The following is an 18,527-nucleotide window of genomic DNA, read 5'->3' as shown; positions in this document are numbered from 1 at the left end:
TCCAGCAAAAAGTATTTTAAAGAATCATTGTGTGTTGGTTATAGGGGTGTGACCTTTCCTAGGTTCAGTTCCCACACTTGTTACAGTTTCCTCCTTGTGGAAAAGGATGTAGTGAAAGGAACTTCTCAGAATTATTCTGAGAATGAAATAGATAATGCATGCAGTATCCATAATACTGGCTGGCCCTTAGTATGTATTAAAAATGTATTAAGTGGCCTTTTTTAAGGGAAGGACAAATGGATTTGCAACAAATGAATACTACTCTGGTGGTGGAAAGAAAGTGCATGAGAACAGACCACAGAGTATCTGTATGTGCCCAGAGGAGGAAAACCTAGGGTGCTGAGTGGAATGTGTGCTTCTCTGATAGTACATGCAATGCTCTGTGATCTGAGGTACTCACTGTGCCACTCAGCCATCATCTACAAGATCTCCCTATTGTCACACATCAGACTGATGAAAGAAGTAGGGTCCGTCAAGAGGAATAACCAAAAGCTGAAAATCCTCTTTTCTAAAGGCTTCCAGCCCATTCCAGAAACAGGACAAAATACCAGGCCTTCCTGAGTATAGACCTCTCTCTCCTGGGCAGCATGTGCCCATAGGCTATCTGGCCTACGGGTAGCACAGGATTCTGCCTAATGATTCTGAGGCCTCAGAAAGTTGACAGTGATCTTTTGCTGTCTGGCTTTGCTCTTGTCACCAGAAAGACAGATCTGATGTACAGAGGCCACAGCAAGGCCACAGTGCTTACCTGTCTTCTTTCTGGTTGTCTGGTGGACCAGTCAGTTTTACCTAAAAGGATGATGAGGAGATTGTAGCCTGCATTCTGCAGCTTTGCTCTAGTGTCCTTGTCTTCTTTGTTATGTAGATTTTAGTAGAGTGGGGAGAATATGCAGGTTTGGCTTCAGAGGAAGTGAGGTTTGAATCCTAGTTGTGACCAAGTGACTTACACTTAACTAATAATCCTCAGTTACCTTGTCCTCTAAATGGGGATGTTGGTGCCTACTTCAATGGGTATTTTGCTGATTAGGTAAGGTAATTTATATAACTTAGCACTGTTTCTGGTATATAACAGTAGTCTAATGAATTATTTACAAGAGACAATGCATTTATAAAATCTTTATAAATTTAAAAATTAGGTTGCCGTAAGTCTCAGTAAGAACATTTGAACTATACAGCTTCTGTGAGAAGAATTGGAGGATTCAATATTTGTTGATGACTGGGCCATCCTTAAATCCTATTGGAATAGGAAACAGTATTTTAAAATAAAAATAAGTAGTGTTAATTGATCAAGTACTTGTGTATTTCATAGTCCCTCGCTTTGCAGGTTCCAACACTTTGTCTAAGATTTGATAAAGAGTTGGGGTTGTGGCTCAGTGGTAGAGCCCTCACCTAGCACAGGTGAGGCCCTGGGTTTGATCCCCCAACACCACATAAAAATAAAGATATTGTGTCCAACCACAACTAAAAATAAAATGAATGAATGAATGAATGAATGAATAAAACGATTTGGTAAACTGTATTCGTTATCACTTATCCCAAACCACCTGGAGTTGATCATAATCCTCAGAGAATAGTTGTGTTCAAAATGCTCACATTCTCCTGGGAATGAAGAGCCTTTACTCCTTAGTAAATTTCTGTCACTAAAGTCGAAAGTAGTTTCTGATCTAATTCCAAGGAAATCCTCATAAAACTATCCGTGTTCTGTTTATCACTAAAAAGTTCTCGCTGTCTCTTCATTTGACAGGGTTCGGACTCTCAATATTAATATCATGAGGCATGCCTTAGTCACATGTCTCCCACTGACTACACAGGAGTGTAATCTGTTGGCTACACGGGAGAATTAAGATTGAAAACAAAAGAAGGCCCTTACTTTTTTTCATATTAGTTTAATGACAACCCAAATTCAGCACTAGCATTTTTTTATCTGTCACTACACACATATTTTATCATTTTAAAACAAAAATATCAGCAGGGGTGGGGTGTCACACAGCTGTAATCTCAACTGCTTGGGAGGTTGGGGTGGGAGGATCACAAGTTCAAGGTCAACCAGGGTAACATAGTGAGGCCTTGTCCCCACCCCTCCACCCCCACCCCCCACACCCCCCCTCCCTAGCAAAAAAAAAGTCATGCAAATGGAAGAGAGAGAAAGGACAACTTTGGTTTAGCTATTAGTTTTTTAAATCCTTAGGTTAATAACTTTAATCTCAATTTAGAACTCAGATTTTAACTGTTCTTTTAAAACCTTTGGAAGGACTACCTTGAAATCAGATTAGAAAGAAAAATATAACAGTGTTCTAAAGCTTATTTAGAAGACATGGTTGTAAAGATAGTCCTGAAGTTTTCTGTGTGAGAAGTAGTTTCTTTCATTGCACTTACTAAACATAGCATTATTTGTGAATCTAATCACACAGATCTCCAAGAAAGGGACAGATGAATGGTTTGATATCTAACTTCTGTCAAAAGCATTGCTAGGACTGCTGGGACTTGAGGGATGAGGGAAAGATCTTTTTACCTTTATTTCTTGTCCTTACCAGGTTCGATGCTTGAAAGTTAGGCAACCAGATTATTGTTCTTTATAAGCAGTGGGAAGGCTGCCCAAGAACATGGTTTAACTTTGTGCTTTTACTCAAGATAATTTAAACCATTATCTTGTACTTGGTAAAACTGTTATTAAATATGCCACCTATAGAGTTGTTCACTATCTTCAGAAAACCCACAGAGAACAATCTTCTCAAACAGTTGTAGGAAAACATATATCCTTGCTGTCAATCTACTGTGCTTTTCCTTTAGAAATAATAAAAAGCTTTGTAAGCCATATTTTTTCTCCTTCTTGACACTTAGGAAGCTCAGAGCTAAATTGTTGACTTAGTTTTTTTGTTAGAAATATTTCCCCATTGATGTTTCCTCATGATAACTAGATTCTTGGGCTTTTTTATTTGTTTTAATGGCTTTATGATTTATCTCAATTTATTATAAACTGCCAAATCTTTTTGGAAGTGAGGTATAATAGAAAATAAAATATTTATTAAATTCTTATAGTAATTTAGAATAATGTTTTTCAAACAGTGGATTTCAAGATGACATTTCACATTTTCTTTAATTTTTTTTTAATTCTATGGCAAGAAAAATAAGAAAATAATTATCAGTGTATGTATTCATATTTTTTAAACTTACCAGTAGTTTTTTTTTCATCTTTTTATTACATTTTATAACATACATAAACAATTGAACCCTATCTTTGTGTAGTTAGTTCTGTTTCTAACTGTAGTAATTTTTATTGATTTAGGCTTCACCTGAAAGATCTACAAGAACTCAGCAAAAAGAATTTCAGACTTACATTTTGGATAGTGTAATGGACCATTTGCTTGCAGCTGATGTGTTATTGGGTAATTTTGTATTTTATTTTTATTTTATAAAAGTGCCTGTAGTGTTCTCCTTCCTTTCTCTATATAAGTCCTCAGTCTCTCTTTTTTATATTTGTCTCTTTTCTCCTTCCTTTTTAGTCTAGCTTTCTTATACTCAGTATTATATTTGTGAGTTATCCATGTTGCTGCATGTAGCAAGAGTCTATTTTCATTACTATTATAATATTCTATCATATGAACATATAAATTTATTTATATCTCTGTTGATAGATATGTAAAAGTTTCCTGGTAGACACAGTTCTAAATAAAGTTCTATAAATATGCTTGTTATATAGACCACATATATGTACTTAATGAGTGAGTTGTTGGTACATACATGTATTCTTCAGGATGTGTTCTAGGACATAAAGTACAAAACATATTGGAGTATGTTTTTTTAATATGTCTATATTTATTTACAATAAAAATAGATAATTATAAAACAGTATTTTACAATGGAGTCACCATTTATAAATAAAAAAGAATTCATAGGAATACAAAAAGTAATGATTTAGTTTACATGCTCCTTTGAGTTGCTGGTGATAATATAAATCTTAGAATCTCTGTGCTATTAAATTAACATTTTTTCCAGAGCCATTTACAAGGAAGTCTTTGGTATTTTCTTGACATGTAGCTGTGCATTTAAAGCTAAGTGTTAAGCTTTACTTTTGTACCTGTTAGTATCAGTTGAGATCAGTCATACCAATGAAGGCATAAAATGAAGAGTTCTGCTTAGGGGGGCAATTTAGAGTGAGGTGGGAATAATAATCACATTCAGTTAGAACCTCCAGAGTTTTTACAGAGGGACTTGGAGGGAGTGTTCTGCTTAGGAAGGACTAGGAGGATTATCTCAAAGCAGGACGTATATAGCAACACACTGAGGACCTTGGAATAACCTTAAAAAGAGGCAGAGCTAATTGCAATCATGGAGGGGGCTACCAGTCCCCCTTGGCCCCACCACCACTGGAGATACTTGATTTTCACAATCTTTCTGAAGCTCTCTTTTGCCTGTATTAGTTAATTGCTATTAAAGTTATACCCCCCAAAATGGAAAGTTTTGCTTGATAATGGGTTTTTTTTAACCCTTTATTACTTAACACAAAATCCATTTGTAACTAATAAACTGACTTAATTTTTCTCTTAAATTAAGATGCTCTGTCACTGACAACCTCAGTTGAAGAACTATTTACTTATCAAATACTGTCTTTAGGTGTAAGGGACTTCACAGGGAGTCTCAATTTATAGCACTTTTATCCTGATGAAACTGTTTCTTCCAGTATTTACTCAGATTTGTAACTATGAACATCATTTTCTTCAAATAGTACCTAAGAGCTTGCTGTGGTCATGTTTCTTAAGTCTTGTAGATATACTCATTTTCCTTAGCATGATTTCTTTGAGGATTTGATCTTGTGTATCAATTTTCTTAGACGTTTTTTTTCTACTGGAATTTAGGGGAAGATGCATCTCTGCCTATTACCAGTGGAGGAAGCTACCAGGTATTGGTGAACAATGTGTTTTATTTCACACAACGTGTGGTGGACAAGCTTTGGCAAGGCATGTTCAACAAAGAATCTAAACTTCTTATAGATTTTATAATTCAACTAATTGCACAGGTAATCAATTGTCACTGTTAGTTGTAGAGTACGTTTTCCTTTTGAAAAAACTTTGCCTATAGTGTAAAAATTGTTGTAAATAAGGTAATGAATGTTAACATTCAATATAAAGCTAAGCTTATTAAAAGTGAATATAAAATATACTTTTAACTGCCCCCTCCACCAACAGCCTAGTGCCACTGTGTCCGTTGTAAAGTTGCCTGGCTCTCTCAAGCTGGGTCAGTCTCTTGCTGACCTCCCCACTGGTATCTGTCTTTGCTACCCAGATGCATTTAAATACCTTACATTAATACAGTCTAATAGTTTTTTACAGTAAAAAAAAAAAAAAATCAGTGTGCAAAGGCCTACACAGCATGTAAAGCTGATATTGAAGAAACATTCTCTTATTAATCTAATCTTTACAAATTCCTTTGTAATTCATGTTCCTTTGAAGATATCACTTTTTCTTCCTTGTGCATGCTGACTAAGGAATATTGGTCTGGTTTGGTACAAGTAATTAATCTTATTCACAATATAACATAGAATCACACTAGAATTATACTCCTATTGCCATGTTTTATTAATATGTACAGATGTATAGGAGCTCACCTGTCACTTAAGAATCTTCTAAGAGATACATTTGCAATTAAGCCAAAAAGTGAGTCTCACGCTCAACTAAGGGATGAAACCAAGATAAAAATTTAGGTGCTTTTTCAAGTGATTTTGACTAGAGATCATTCTTTCTAACAAAATTTGTTTGTGGCTCTCCTTACTGGAAGCTCTCTTTTTATGTAGCCGTTATTAAATTCATTATTGTGCTGTATGGGTTCTAAACTTCATAGTAGCAAGAGGTTTTAACTTGGCGTTCCTCGTACTTAGCATGCATCTGTTACATGATAGATAACCGAACTTTATGTCGGAATGATAAGCAGCTTTTTCATTTTTGTTCTTTTTACTAAAAAGTATCTTTTGTGTCTTTAGTCAAAGAGAAGATCACAGGGATTGTCTCTGGATGCAGTTTATCACTGCCTCAATAGAACCATCTTGTACCAGTTCTCGCGGGCTCACAAAACTGTCCCTCAGCAAGTTGCTCTCCTTGACTCGCTCAGGGTCCTTACTTTGAACAGGAATTTGATCCTGGGGCCTGGGAACCATGACCAGGAATTCATTAGCTGTCTGGCTCATTGCTTGATTAATCTACATGCTGGGAGGTAAATCTTTTAGGCTTAATTTGTCATCTTGAATTTGTCTTCAATATTATTCTACTAGAATTCTTTGTTTTACTTTTTTGATAATAGCATTTCTTTTTCCCCTTAATCTGGTTTAATACTTTATGCAAAAGATAATAAACGATAAGTGTTGTTTTTTGTAATGAAATAATGGCTATTTTTCTTCTTTTTAAAAAAAAATATTTAATTTAGTTGTAGGTGAACACACAGTGTTTATTTTTTTATGTGGTGCTGAGGATCAAACCCAGTGATTCACACATGTGAGGCAAGCACTTGACCACTGAGCTACAGCCCCAGCCCCTATTTTTTCTTCTAATATACTTTTCCGCGTCTTTAAATTTTTCCATAATTACCATATGTCACATAATTTTAAAAAGAAAGTATGTTTTTAAAACAAATAAAATAGACACTTTTGGAAGCTAAGAAAAGTTTGAGGCAATGTTACATGTTAAATGGGTAAAATTGGTATTTTTCTATTGTTTGCGCTGACAGTTATTTCTGTGATGTCTCCTAGAGGCCAATCATTGAAGTAAGGACTGGGATAAAGTGTAAGACAGACTCTGTGGCAGCCATTTTAAAGGGAAAACATAACTAAGCAAAACCCAGTCATCTGCACTGAGTGCTCTGGTAGCAACAGCACACTGCCTTAGGAGTATATATTAGGAATCCCTAAGCTGGAAGAAATACCTGCTGATTTGCAACTTGGAGAGAACAAGAGAACAGGGATAAGTGCTGCAGGAAAAAAGTAGCTGTCTTTGTGATTGCCCAGAGGAAAGAAAGAGTGTGGCACATTTGGGAAACTGCTAATATTGCACTACTAGTGGAGCAAAGAAGGGTGATGTGAGACCAGTGACAACATAGGCATATTAGGAGATTAGTCTTAGCTAATTGATCTTTTGGTAATTTTTAGATAAAGATGTTACACTAACCAAAAGCATCTCAAATATTGAGATGGTGTGATGCTATAGATTAATTACATTTTGTCAAGTGGATTTGTGAATCACTCCTTAGAAAATGGTATCTTCATGACAAGCTAGAAGTTCTGTTTTATACATCTGCTGAATGTCTGTCAACAACAGAACTTTGTGAGGGAGCTAGCATTTACATATGTCTACAGAATAACTCTTAGTCATTATAATTTGTAAACTATAATCACTGTCATCAAATGTTTAAATTGACTTGAATTTTTCAGCAACGTGGATGGATTTGGACTGGAAGCAGAAGCCCGCATGACTACATGGCACATTATGATCCCCTCTGACATTGAACCAGATGGTGGATACAGCCAAGATATTAGTGAAGGTAAAATAATCTCATTCTTTTGGATGAGTTGTCATTGTTTCATTTCCAGTTTTTAAGATAAAATTTAAAAATTGACTTCAGAAAATGCTAACATGAACAATTACTCTTCCACCAGCACAACCTGTATGTAAACCACCATGCCTATAAAGGATCTACTTACACCATGATTAGTACAACACTAACCCCTAACACTTATAACCCTCAACATTTCCCAGGAACACTAGTGAGACTTGATGGTACTACACTTGCACAAGTAAAAATGCAAACACAAACTTGGTGTTTATTATAAAAAGAATGACCTGTTGGTAAGTTTAATACCTACCCACACTAGAGGAGAGCATAGCTTGAGACAGGTTGTCTACAGTGTGTATGGTAGGGGGTACTCAGGATTGAACTCAGGGGCACTCGATCACTGAGCCACATCCCCAGCCCTATTTTGTATTTTAGTTAAAGACAGGGTCTCACTGAGTTGCTTAGTGCCTCATTTTTCCCGAGGCTGGCTTTGAACTCCTGATCTTCCTGCCTCAGCCTCCCAAGCTGCTGGGATTACAGCATGCACCACCACGCCCTGCTACAGTACCATTTAAATTTTCTTTTTAAAATCGAGTTTCCCCACTGAACTTGTGAGTAGTGCACATTGAAATATTCATGTGGATTAATGTCTTATTTCCACGCACTTGGTGCTGAAGGTGAGATCATTATGCTTATGTTTGTCTCCCAGCAATACTGTGTAATAGTTTTGCATATGGTTTTATCTCTCCCAGGTTCAGCACTCATTCTTTTTTTCATTCATTCTTTTAATTATTAATTTATTATCTGTTTTTTTTAACCCAAATTTCTTGAACCCCAGAATGAGATTTGTCTGAGAACCGAGTTTTCACCCCTGCAAGAAACAGGCAGTCTAGAACACTAGTTTCCAAAGTGATGTTCTCAGACAAGCACTATCAGGATTATTCAGGAACTTGGTAGAAACACAGATTCTCTGGCCCAGTTCAGATCCACTAAATCAGAAACTGGGGTGACAAGCAGCAGTGTGTTCTCCCCCACTCCACGCAGTGATTCTGTGCTTGCTGAAGATGTCTGGAGAAGTCAGGCTAATTATCAAGGAATCCAAAGGAAGACTGAATTTAATAGTAAAAATCTTTTTTAAAATATTTATTATTACTTCCCTTTTGAAAGATATTCAACAACTAACTGAGTTTTGCACTCACCTTAAATATTCAGATCTGAAAATTACTCTTAAAGGACCAGGGAATGTAACTGTGTGGTAGAGCACTTGCCTAGTATACAAGAGGCCTTGAATTCAGTCTTCAGCACCACCAAAGAAGAATAAAAAGAACAAAAGCAAAAGGAAAAGGGGATACATACATATTTAAGAATCTAGAAAATGCTAGATTATTAAATTTGTGATTTCCAGTTTTATAAATTAAAATATAGACTTTTTGCATGAATGTAAAGATTGTTTAAAAGTTTTCCAAGAGACCAACCACTTGGAAACTTAATTTTGGTTTTGTGAATAACCCTTTTCACTGTGCTGGATATAATATGAGCATTTTTTTTAAATAATTAAGTACTATTGTTGAAATTCCCAGATACGAAACATGAAGAAATATAAGAACTAATTTTATATAGTGTTTCCATCATTCTCTTTTGATTTATTTATTTATTTTTAAATTTTCTAGGGCGTCAGCTTCTCATAAAAGCTGTCAACAGAGTGTGGACTGAGTTGATACATAGTAAGAAACAAGTCTTGGAGGAGCTTTTCAAAGTAACTCTGCCTGTGAATGAAAGGGGTCATGTGGACATCGCTATAGCAAGGCCACTCATAGAAGAAGCTGGTTTGAAATGCTGGCAGAATCATTTGGGTAAGAAGACCTACTGAGACCGTTAAGCCTATTGTATATGAGTAAACAAATTTGTAATTAAGGATACTGTGATGGCAGTACAAATGAAAATTTATATTATATAACCATTCTAGAATGATTATGCTGATAGTTGAATTTCTTTTTTGTCCTTTTTTGTTCATCTAAGGTGTATTATTCTTCAGGCATTTATGAGTTAAGGAAAATATACATTGCTCACAGCTTTAATATAGCTACTGTCATAGTCATGGGTCTTTTATCTATAATTCTGAAATTATTAAAACCCTGAACACCCAGGATTTTCTCATTATTTTGGTGTTAAAACTCACTTGATACCAAAACCTCACTTACATTTCTTTTATAGTTCTTGGTACAATGTTCATATATTTTGCTGCAGTATGTTAATATATTAAATTATGCTTTACTACCCTAGACCCTCTGGTGATATTATATGTATACAGTGTATATACTGTATAGCCTTTTTAAAATCCAAAACATTCTAAGTTCCAAAATATACCCAAAAGTTTTAGGTAAGGATTATGAATTGTTAAACTAAATTTGCATATTATTGTAGATCTGTGAAATGTCAACCAAATATAAGTTCAGCTAGTACAATAATCCTCAAGCAGCCATTATTCAAAAAGATAACCAGGAAATAATTTTTGTGATATCTAAAAAAAAAAAAAAAAATGCCTGTATGTGTAGGAACATGCTGCTTTTGACACCTACAGCAGTGTCCCTTATCTACTGGGATATATTTCAAGACCCCCAGTGGATGCTTGAAACCACAGATAATCCCAGACCTTACGTATGATGTTTTTTCCTGTATGCACATACCTGTGATAAAGTTTAATTTATGTATTAGGCAAAGCAAGATATTAGCAATAATAGCTAATAAGAAAATATAATAATTACAACAATATATTGGAATAAAAGTTACATGATCTCCCAAAATAACTTGATTTCTCATTGCATTACAAATAATATTTTCAAACTGCAGTTGCCTGCAGGTACCTCAAACTACAGAAAGCAAAACCAAGGATAATGAAGGGGCTACTGTACAGGGTTGTGGTTCATAACCATCATAAAAATATTAAAAATAAGACTGATTATTACATGGAAAAATTGTAAAATAATCTAATTTTAATTTCATAGCCCATGAGAAGAAATGCATAAGTCGAGGAGAAGCGTTAGTACCCACCACACAATCCAAATTGTCCCGTGTCAGCAGTGGCTTTGGTCTTTCCAAGTTAACAGGATCAAGAAGGAATCGAAAGGAAAGTGGTCTTAATAAACACAGTCTTTCTACCCAGGTACTTTGTTTAGTTTTATTGATGGTATCATAATATCTTAGTACCATCTACTGTTAACATACATGAGCAGATAATTTGAAATGAAACGTTTCTGTTTTGCTCTAGAAGAGATGTGGAAGTAAGCTAGGTTACAGGAACTTCTCCCATTTTATTATGATAAAGTTATATTATGAGCACTGTATATTTATATTTATTTTATAACTGAACCTAATATGAGATTGTGATGCTATAAACAAACTATATGTATTTTCCCAAATTTTCCAACATTTAATAATATTATTACTGGTGATTATATAAATATAAGGAATAGTAGACATAAGACCTTTTACTTTTTATAATCTTATTATAAATACTTGCAACTGATTAAAAACAAACAAATTTATCTACCTCCACCATTAACTTCTTCTTTACTGTACTTCCTCACCATACCAGAATTTCAGTGGCATCTGTGGAAAGGGTCTGGGAGAAATGGTGTATCAGCCATCTCCTGTGACTGGTTGGGTTTTATAAGAAGCAAACTGCAATGGCACTCACTGTGCAGGTTGTTCACTTTCGGATACCCTTGGGCATGATGCCTGTGGAAGGGAGGAGAAGGGAGCAGAATGGGACAGAGGAAAATGCCAGGCTGCAATGCAGAATTAGTGACAGCCTCTGCTGACTAAGTGAAGTTTCAGGGCTAAAATGGCCTGTCAGAGTTGACCTACATTGAGCTGGAATGGCAGTCTTCTCACACCCAGTTCAGCCAGCCTTTGACTGTGGGGTGCTCTCTATATCTGAGGCCATCCCTGAAGGTGCTGACAGTGCTCCAGAGCGGGGCAGCAAGCCGGGGGGGGGGGGGGGGGGGGGGGACACGACAGCAGATCTGTGTCCACCACATAAGCCTCTATTAGATTGAGATTCATCTTTCAGTATTTGCTTTTGTCTTCTGTAGTAGGCACTTTTGACAGCATTTTAACTGATTGTTCAGCATTGTTTTCAATGCTAGTTAAATTGTTTTTTCCAAGGAATTCTGTGAAATATTCAGACTCTTTTTCCATTCATTGTTAGGAGATTTCTCAGTGGATGTTTACTCATATCGCTGTTGTTCGTGACTTAGTAGATACACAGTATAAGGAATATCAAGAGGTAAGAATTCATAATCAAAGCAGTGGTGTATTTTGCAATTCTTGGGTGTGCAAGGACTCTATTTCTCCTGATATTTTCCTACCTGATTATGTTGGTGATGATGAAATTAATTATTCTGACCATCAGCTGTTTTGGCCCTTGATTATAATATAGAAAAATTTGAATTTCCTATAAGTAAACTGCATTGAACAAAGCAACAGACAACTAAATTTTGATATTCACTGCTGACTTAATACACACTTTTGTTCCTAATAAAAGTATAAAAATCATCCTTCTCTTTCTGACTTTTAACAAAGAGATTGTGAAAATAGGCATAAAACTCTCTGAAATGTTTCTTAAAATTATAAAAAATTATGAGCAAAATAAAATTCTTTTTTTACTACAAGTAAAAACTAAATTCAGCAAACTCATCTTATTGTATTCATAATTACTCAACAGCTTATTCTAAATATTCTGTTTACAAAGCATCTGTTCTAAGTCAATCAAAAATTTATAAATGATTAACTGATAATGTTTTATGGACATAATACTGGGTCCCTAGTATTATCATCCCCACAAGGAACATACAAGTACTGTTATGTAATTTCATGATTGTTCACTCAGTACGTTTTTACTAGTTTTATATAAAAAGATCTTCAAGTTTAAATTGTATACTTCTATTCTGTGAATCATTAAGTAAATTAATTATAATCACCTAATGTTAAAACATTTTGTTTGGCAGATAGCAAGAATTTAGACCAAGTCATGAAAAATGGTGTGTCTAGGTCATTGACTAATAGAAAATGAATTTCCTTTTATTTTTATATGAAAATCAAGCTTCCTTTCGTGCTTTCATATTTATATTCTTTATCTAAAATTTTTGAAATGTTTACCAAGTTTCTGTTGGCTCTATTTCTTGATCTGGTTTTCCTAGATTTCTCCCATATATGTTGGAGGAGTTATTTTATATTTTGGGAGTATAGGATTTATCCTTATCATACCATATTTGTACTTGGTACAATTTTTACTATTTCAGTGTATTTTCATAAGTAATATTACCATCTCTCCTGTGCCAGAGAAATAAGTTCCTTCCACTTTCTATTCTAGTAATATTGCATATACTAACCTGTACCTGTCTGCAATTTACTTTATGCTAAAATAATCACCTTGGATCACCACAACACCACATTCTCAGAGAATCATTAGTTTTTTACCTATAAATAAATGTACTTTTATGATACTGATTGAAATGTCATGGACTGCATTTGTTCCCAAATAATTAATTTTGTTGTCTGTAGGCTTTCCATTGTTAGTTATGTTTTTGCTTGAAAACCAACCTGAATTCTTTCCCCCATAGCGTCAGCAGAATGCTCTGAAGTATGTGACAGAGGAGTGGTGCCAGATTGAGTGTGAGCTGTTGCGGGAGCGAGGGTTATGGGGTCCCCCCATTGGTTCCCATCTAGACAAATGGATGTTGGAGATGACAGAAGGACCCTGCAGAATGAGGAAAAAAATGGTGCGAAATGATATGTTTTATAACCATTACCCCTATGTGCCAGAAACAGAACAAGAGACAAATGTGGCGGTAAGTATACAGAATTAAAATTCACAATACCTTTTTTGAGTCTTTCTCTTTATTTGTAAGCATTTTCCCGTATTAGGTCCATTACCTGCAATTGCTAATTTAGAAAATCCAATCGGTTATATTAAATTGATTGGGGTGGGGGGGTGGGAGATACAGCCGTGTAACAAACAGGGAAATATAGTAAACATTGTAATACAGTAGATCACCAACTCCAGAGCCAGACTGCCTGGATATAAACCCTGGTACTGCCAACTTACCATCTGGGGATGGGGCATGGAATCTCTAGATTTCTGTTTCCTTATTCTTGAAAAGGAAAAATAATATTCACCTCTTAGGACTTTTAGAGGATTAAGTTAGTTAAAATTACCAAAGTGTTTAGAATTATATCAGTCACAGAATACATACCCATCACCTCTTCTTCCCCCATGCCAAACCCTACCTCCATGTATCTCATACTTATTGGTTCAGCCTATCTAGATGCTACTTAGAATCAGTGCATCTATCAGTAACAGATGGATAAAGGAAAGTGATATGTGGTGGAATACTACTCAGCCTTTAAATAGAGGGACATCCTACCATTGCCACAATGGACCTGGAAGACATACTAAATGAAATATGCCAGACACAGGACAAATTCCATATGATCTCACTTAATGTGGAATCTAAAATAATTAAACTCAAGCCAAGAGTAGAATAGTGGTTACTGGAGACTGGTGAGTTGGGGGATAAGGAAACATTGGTCAAATAGGACAGAGTTTCAGTTAGACAAGAGGAATAAGTTTTTTGAACTCTATTTCTGAGCATAGTTACTACAGTTAATAGTTAATTTTCCAGTAACCTTAGTATTTTTGCCTTATTTGTATCTTTTTCTTCTTTGTTTATAAAAGTATAAACTTTCGTATCAGATTAAAATAAAGTAACTTATTCAGGGTTTGGGGTTCACTTATTAACATCAGTATTTTACCTAAGCCAGTATTTTTCCCAGCCTTGTGAAATCAGAACAAGTATGCATGCACCATGTGGAACTTGTTTTTTGACAGATGGGTTACATATTGGACATGTAGAAGCAGTTGAGAAATGTTGGAGATACATTTAATTACACTAGGAGTGTGGAGGGAAAGGGGACACAGTTCTAAGAATGTAGAATTCATGCAACATACATAGTTCACATATAAGGCAAGTTAATCTGTGGGAATGAATTTTCTAAATGAATAATTGGGGTTTTGGTAGTTCGATATCTTGCAAATTTGAAAGGCCGTTAAATACCACATTTATCTTATGGAATATGCAATCCAGCAATATTGAAAACAGAAAATATCAAAAAGTGGAAGCATCTGTTAACCCACTGACTTAAGGCATAGAATTAAATAAATAGAACTAATGTGGTCTTGTGCCACATAACAATGTTTCAGTCAAAAATGGACCAAATATACAATAGTGGTCTCCTAGACTATATTGCCTACTGTCATTGCAGCCATCTCAGTGTATGATGCTCTCACAAGGATGAAATTGCCTAGTGGCACTTTCCTCAGACATGCTCCTGTCATTAAGTAATACGTGACTGTGTTCACAGAGCACAGTGAGCTGCTTATGCAGTTTCATTTAAATCTCATAGAGGCACACTGAAATTCACTTCATATTACCCTAACTTAACAGATAAGAAACTGACCTAGAAAAGTTAAGAAACCCCTTTTCTAGATTTCTGTTGGGGCTATACAGTCAAAAATACAGTAAATCCCAAAGTTGGATTTGAGAATAGTAACTGGTCCATTTTGTTCTATTGGTTTATCTCATTACCTGTTCAGCAATTTATCTTATTTTTATGAATTTCATTGTGAGTTGAATGTCAAAAACACTTCTCTGTGCATATGATTAATTAGAGTTCAATATTTTTATAATTCTTTTTTGAGATAATTTTATATGCAATGAAATACACAAATCTTTAATGTACTATTCAGTAATTTTCTTTGTTTTTTAATGGTATATTTCCTGATCTGTTTTTGCCTTTAAAATACCTTTATTGTATTGTGGTCCTTCAGTAAGTTTTAGTGAATATGTATACTACATTTATGGCACCAAAGCCCTTCCCAAAATAGAGAACACTGACATGTATTTTAAAGATTATCCTTCAATATAGGTATAGTGTTTGCTTTTAAAGAGATTCATTAAAACCATGTGACGTTTTTAAAAGTATGCCAGTGGTATGGTGCTTGTTTTGCCTAAGAAAGCAAGCATCTGTGAAAACATTTGCTTTTCATGTGTACTGTACAGAATGGTACAGCAGTCATCTGCAGATTTATACCATGAAAGAAAGAACACTTGAAGTCATTCTTGGCTGTGTATTGTCTCTGTAGCTACCTGTGTGTTTATGTGCATAAGCATAAGACAACATCTCTGCAGAAACTGCCTTCCTGATAATCAAGTGACTACCTAGCTCTTGGTTTGGGGACTGATGATTCTGTCTACCTTCTGCTTTCAGCCTTCCCTAGGTGGTATCTATAGAAATAGTCAAGGGAGTATAACTTCTTGGGCTTCAGGGGCAGGTGTATATTTTACTAACAAGCACTTAGTGCTCTTTGTGTGAGAGTGTATAGTAGATGGTAGCTTAAACCACACAGTTGCTCAGTTCCATCACAGACCCGGGGATGTTTGTAGGGAAAGGAAGATTAAAGACCCTCGCTAGCCAGAGGATAAATTAGTCAGATTGTGGGGTTTTTCCCTTTTGAAAACTACAGAGTTTTCTGTAAACCATACATGACAATAGTATCCTGTGCCATTTAAAAGTTTGTTCTGTTCACTAGTACTCAGACTTTTGAAGTTTTTAAGATTTAATTAAAACTACTTCTGATCAAAGAGAAAATAACCACAAGATACTGATTAGATTGAGCTGCTGAGATACCATGTTCATTTCCTTTGAGTGAATGAGTACATCTTCCATACTTTGTGTAGTCCTAAAGAAAATTTTATTTTTGTGTTCTTCTTTATGTATTTTTTTTTCTGATGTGTCTGTACTTAATACCCTGTTTTCAGTCTGAGATCCCAAGTAAACAACCTGAGACACCTGATGATATCATTCCTCAAAAGGTAAAACACAAATTACCACAAAAGAGTGCAAACTACTCGCAGTTTTTTTGTTTTTCTGTTTTGTTTTGTTTCGTGCATGGTAGACTAGACTAACTTAACAGATTGACTTTCAATTTGTTCTAAGTTCCTGAGAGTTGAAAAGTTGGTGTCATTTCTGCTGGTAAACCCTGTGTTACTCTTTCTAGGCTTTGTTCTAATTAGCTCTTTCTGGGGTTTGCCTGCTGCTCACTAACAGGCTGAATAGTCACTGTTTTCACTGTAAAGTATGTCTGGCTTCACGCATAACTAACATATCACGAGGCATGTTAGTAACGGGCAGCCTGGCATCTTCAACTTTTTTATTTCAATTATTTAATTCTTCTAGATATTTTGAGAATGGAGGAATATCCCTTTTACAATTATTGTTTCACTGTTTCAAGGAACTAATGGAAACTATGTATGGTTGCTGTCTAAATTACGATTTTAATTTATTTTAGTTGGTATATAAAAATTTGTCTTTTATTTTCTGGAAAGGTTCAATACATAATTCAGTAAAAAAAAAAAAAAAGAAAAGTGTACCTCAAATTATTTTTGAAAAAATCCTTATAGGTCCAGTTTATATGTGTGTATGAAATCAGTAAAAAAGCAGATGTTGTCCCACGTCTATTAATTCATTGTCTTGCCCATCACTAACTAGCCATCATCTTGTTAAATATCAACAGTTTTGAGTTGAAGATGATTGTCATACCTCATATAAAAGAATTGTTATGGTACAAAGTGTACTGCCATTTTTTTTCATTTAAAAAAATATTGCACTGATCTTATTAATTTGCACATCAGTTTGATCCTACCATGGTGTAATATTATTTTACATCATTTTAATACTTTGCTAGGTCATGTAATATTTTTCAGTTTTCATTAGCTGCATATCATCCCTCAGTTTGTTTGCAGCTCTCTTAATTCTGTGAGACTTTACCTGAAGCTAAAAGAAGAGTAATGTGGTTTCAGTTAGGTATATTTTTATCCTAAATTGGTTCAGTATTTCAGTATAAATATATAACCCAACTGGACATCTTTTGCATTATAGTTGGAAATTCTTTTAAAAGGAAGGGAGGCAGTTGCTTAAAATAAATACATATTGACTACTCAAGTTTGAAGAATATGAGACAGTAGAATATTTTAAATTAGATATTCATAGCAAAGGAGAAGTAAAATAATACTTAGAAGAGAAAGGTTGAAAAATATGTTTCAAATTCCATTAATTATTTAAAAATCTGGGTTTAATTCAAATTTTAAGAATCTACATACATATAATTTTCTTCTCTGTGATTTTAAATGTTGTAGGATATTTTAGACCTTACTCTCTTATTATTCATGATTTAAAGAACCTGGTTTTAGAATAAAGATAAATTATTTTTTAAAAAATTTAATAAAATTCTTATGGCATGCGTATTCCAAAACATGAATGAAATCTTATGTTTCTTAAGTAATTAATATCTTAACCAAAATGCACTTCTGTATGTTCCACTATACTCCTTATCTGTATATTTATAGATCATATTCTTTTACACAACCAACAAGAATGTTTTAGCAAACATTCAGATTTAGTTAGAACTAAATTGGGAAGTAGCAGCTCATAGTAGAGGTTAACTAAAAAACACCATCTGCAATGAAACTACTTGCCTCTGTTGAGTCAGACCTCAGAAGGGGGTGTCCATTTCCAGGGTTCCAGAGAAACCTTGCACTATGGGGAATGATAAGCAGATCTGATTCTCTTCCTTCAAGTATCTGAGGCATACACTTCCAACTGGAAGGTGGCCCACCTAATTTCTTACTTTACTTGTGGTGGAAGTAAAGAGCAAAGTTCCAGGCTCCTCACAACCCATATGGCACCCCTGCAGCAGGATGCCCTTCAGTAATGGAGGTTTTCAGATCCATCAGGGCATACTGTACATATCTGGAAATTCTGTTTCTGTTTGTCAAAGAACAAAACTGTTAATATTGTTATTTATGTATATTATTTAAAAAATTAATGAAATTTTAAAACAGAGAAACGTAACCCAGAAGTCTTGT

The 18,527-nt window shown here is 34.8% G+C and overlaps 1 protein-coding gene across 12 annotated transcripts in view; it reads left to right on the top strand.

Moving 5' to 3' along the window:
- WDFY3 (WD repeat and FYVE domain containing 3) overlaps positions 1–18,527 on the top strand; it is a 253,850-nt gene that overhangs the window by 184,803 nt on the left and 50,520 nt on the right. For 10 of the 12 annotated variants that reach the window (XM_081304729.1, XM_081304731.1, XM_081304728.1 and 7 more), the window contains 9 exons: positions 3,287–3,386; positions 4,857–5,017; positions 5,978–6,207; positions 7,418–7,527; positions 9,210–9,392; positions 10,545–10,702; positions 11,750–11,827; positions 13,164–13,391; positions 16,422–16,475. In XM_081304729.1, the coding sequence (XP_081160855.1) occupies positions 3,287–3,386; positions 4,857–5,017; positions 5,978–6,207; positions 7,418–7,527; positions 9,210–9,392; positions 10,545–10,702; positions 11,750–11,827; positions 13,164–13,391; positions 16,422–16,475 (1,302 nt within the window). The remainder of the gene's footprint in view (positions 1–3,286; positions 3,387–4,856; positions 5,018–5,977; positions 6,208–7,417; positions 7,528–9,209; positions 9,393–10,544; positions 10,703–11,749; positions 11,828–13,163; positions 13,392–16,421; positions 16,476–18,527) is intronic. The other 2 variants (XM_081304736.1, XM_081304734.1) reach the window with 1 other exon arrangement.

This window comes from Spermophilus citellus, assembly GCF_964194105.1.
Source record: "Spermophilus citellus genome assembly, chromosome: 8".
In the NCBI taxonomy this organism is placed as follows: Eukaryota; Metazoa; Chordata; class Mammalia; order Rodentia; family Sciuridae; genus Spermophilus; species Spermophilus citellus.
The sequence above is the reverse complement of the archived record's forward strand: the minus strand, read 5'-3'. Positions and strand labels throughout refer to the sequence as shown.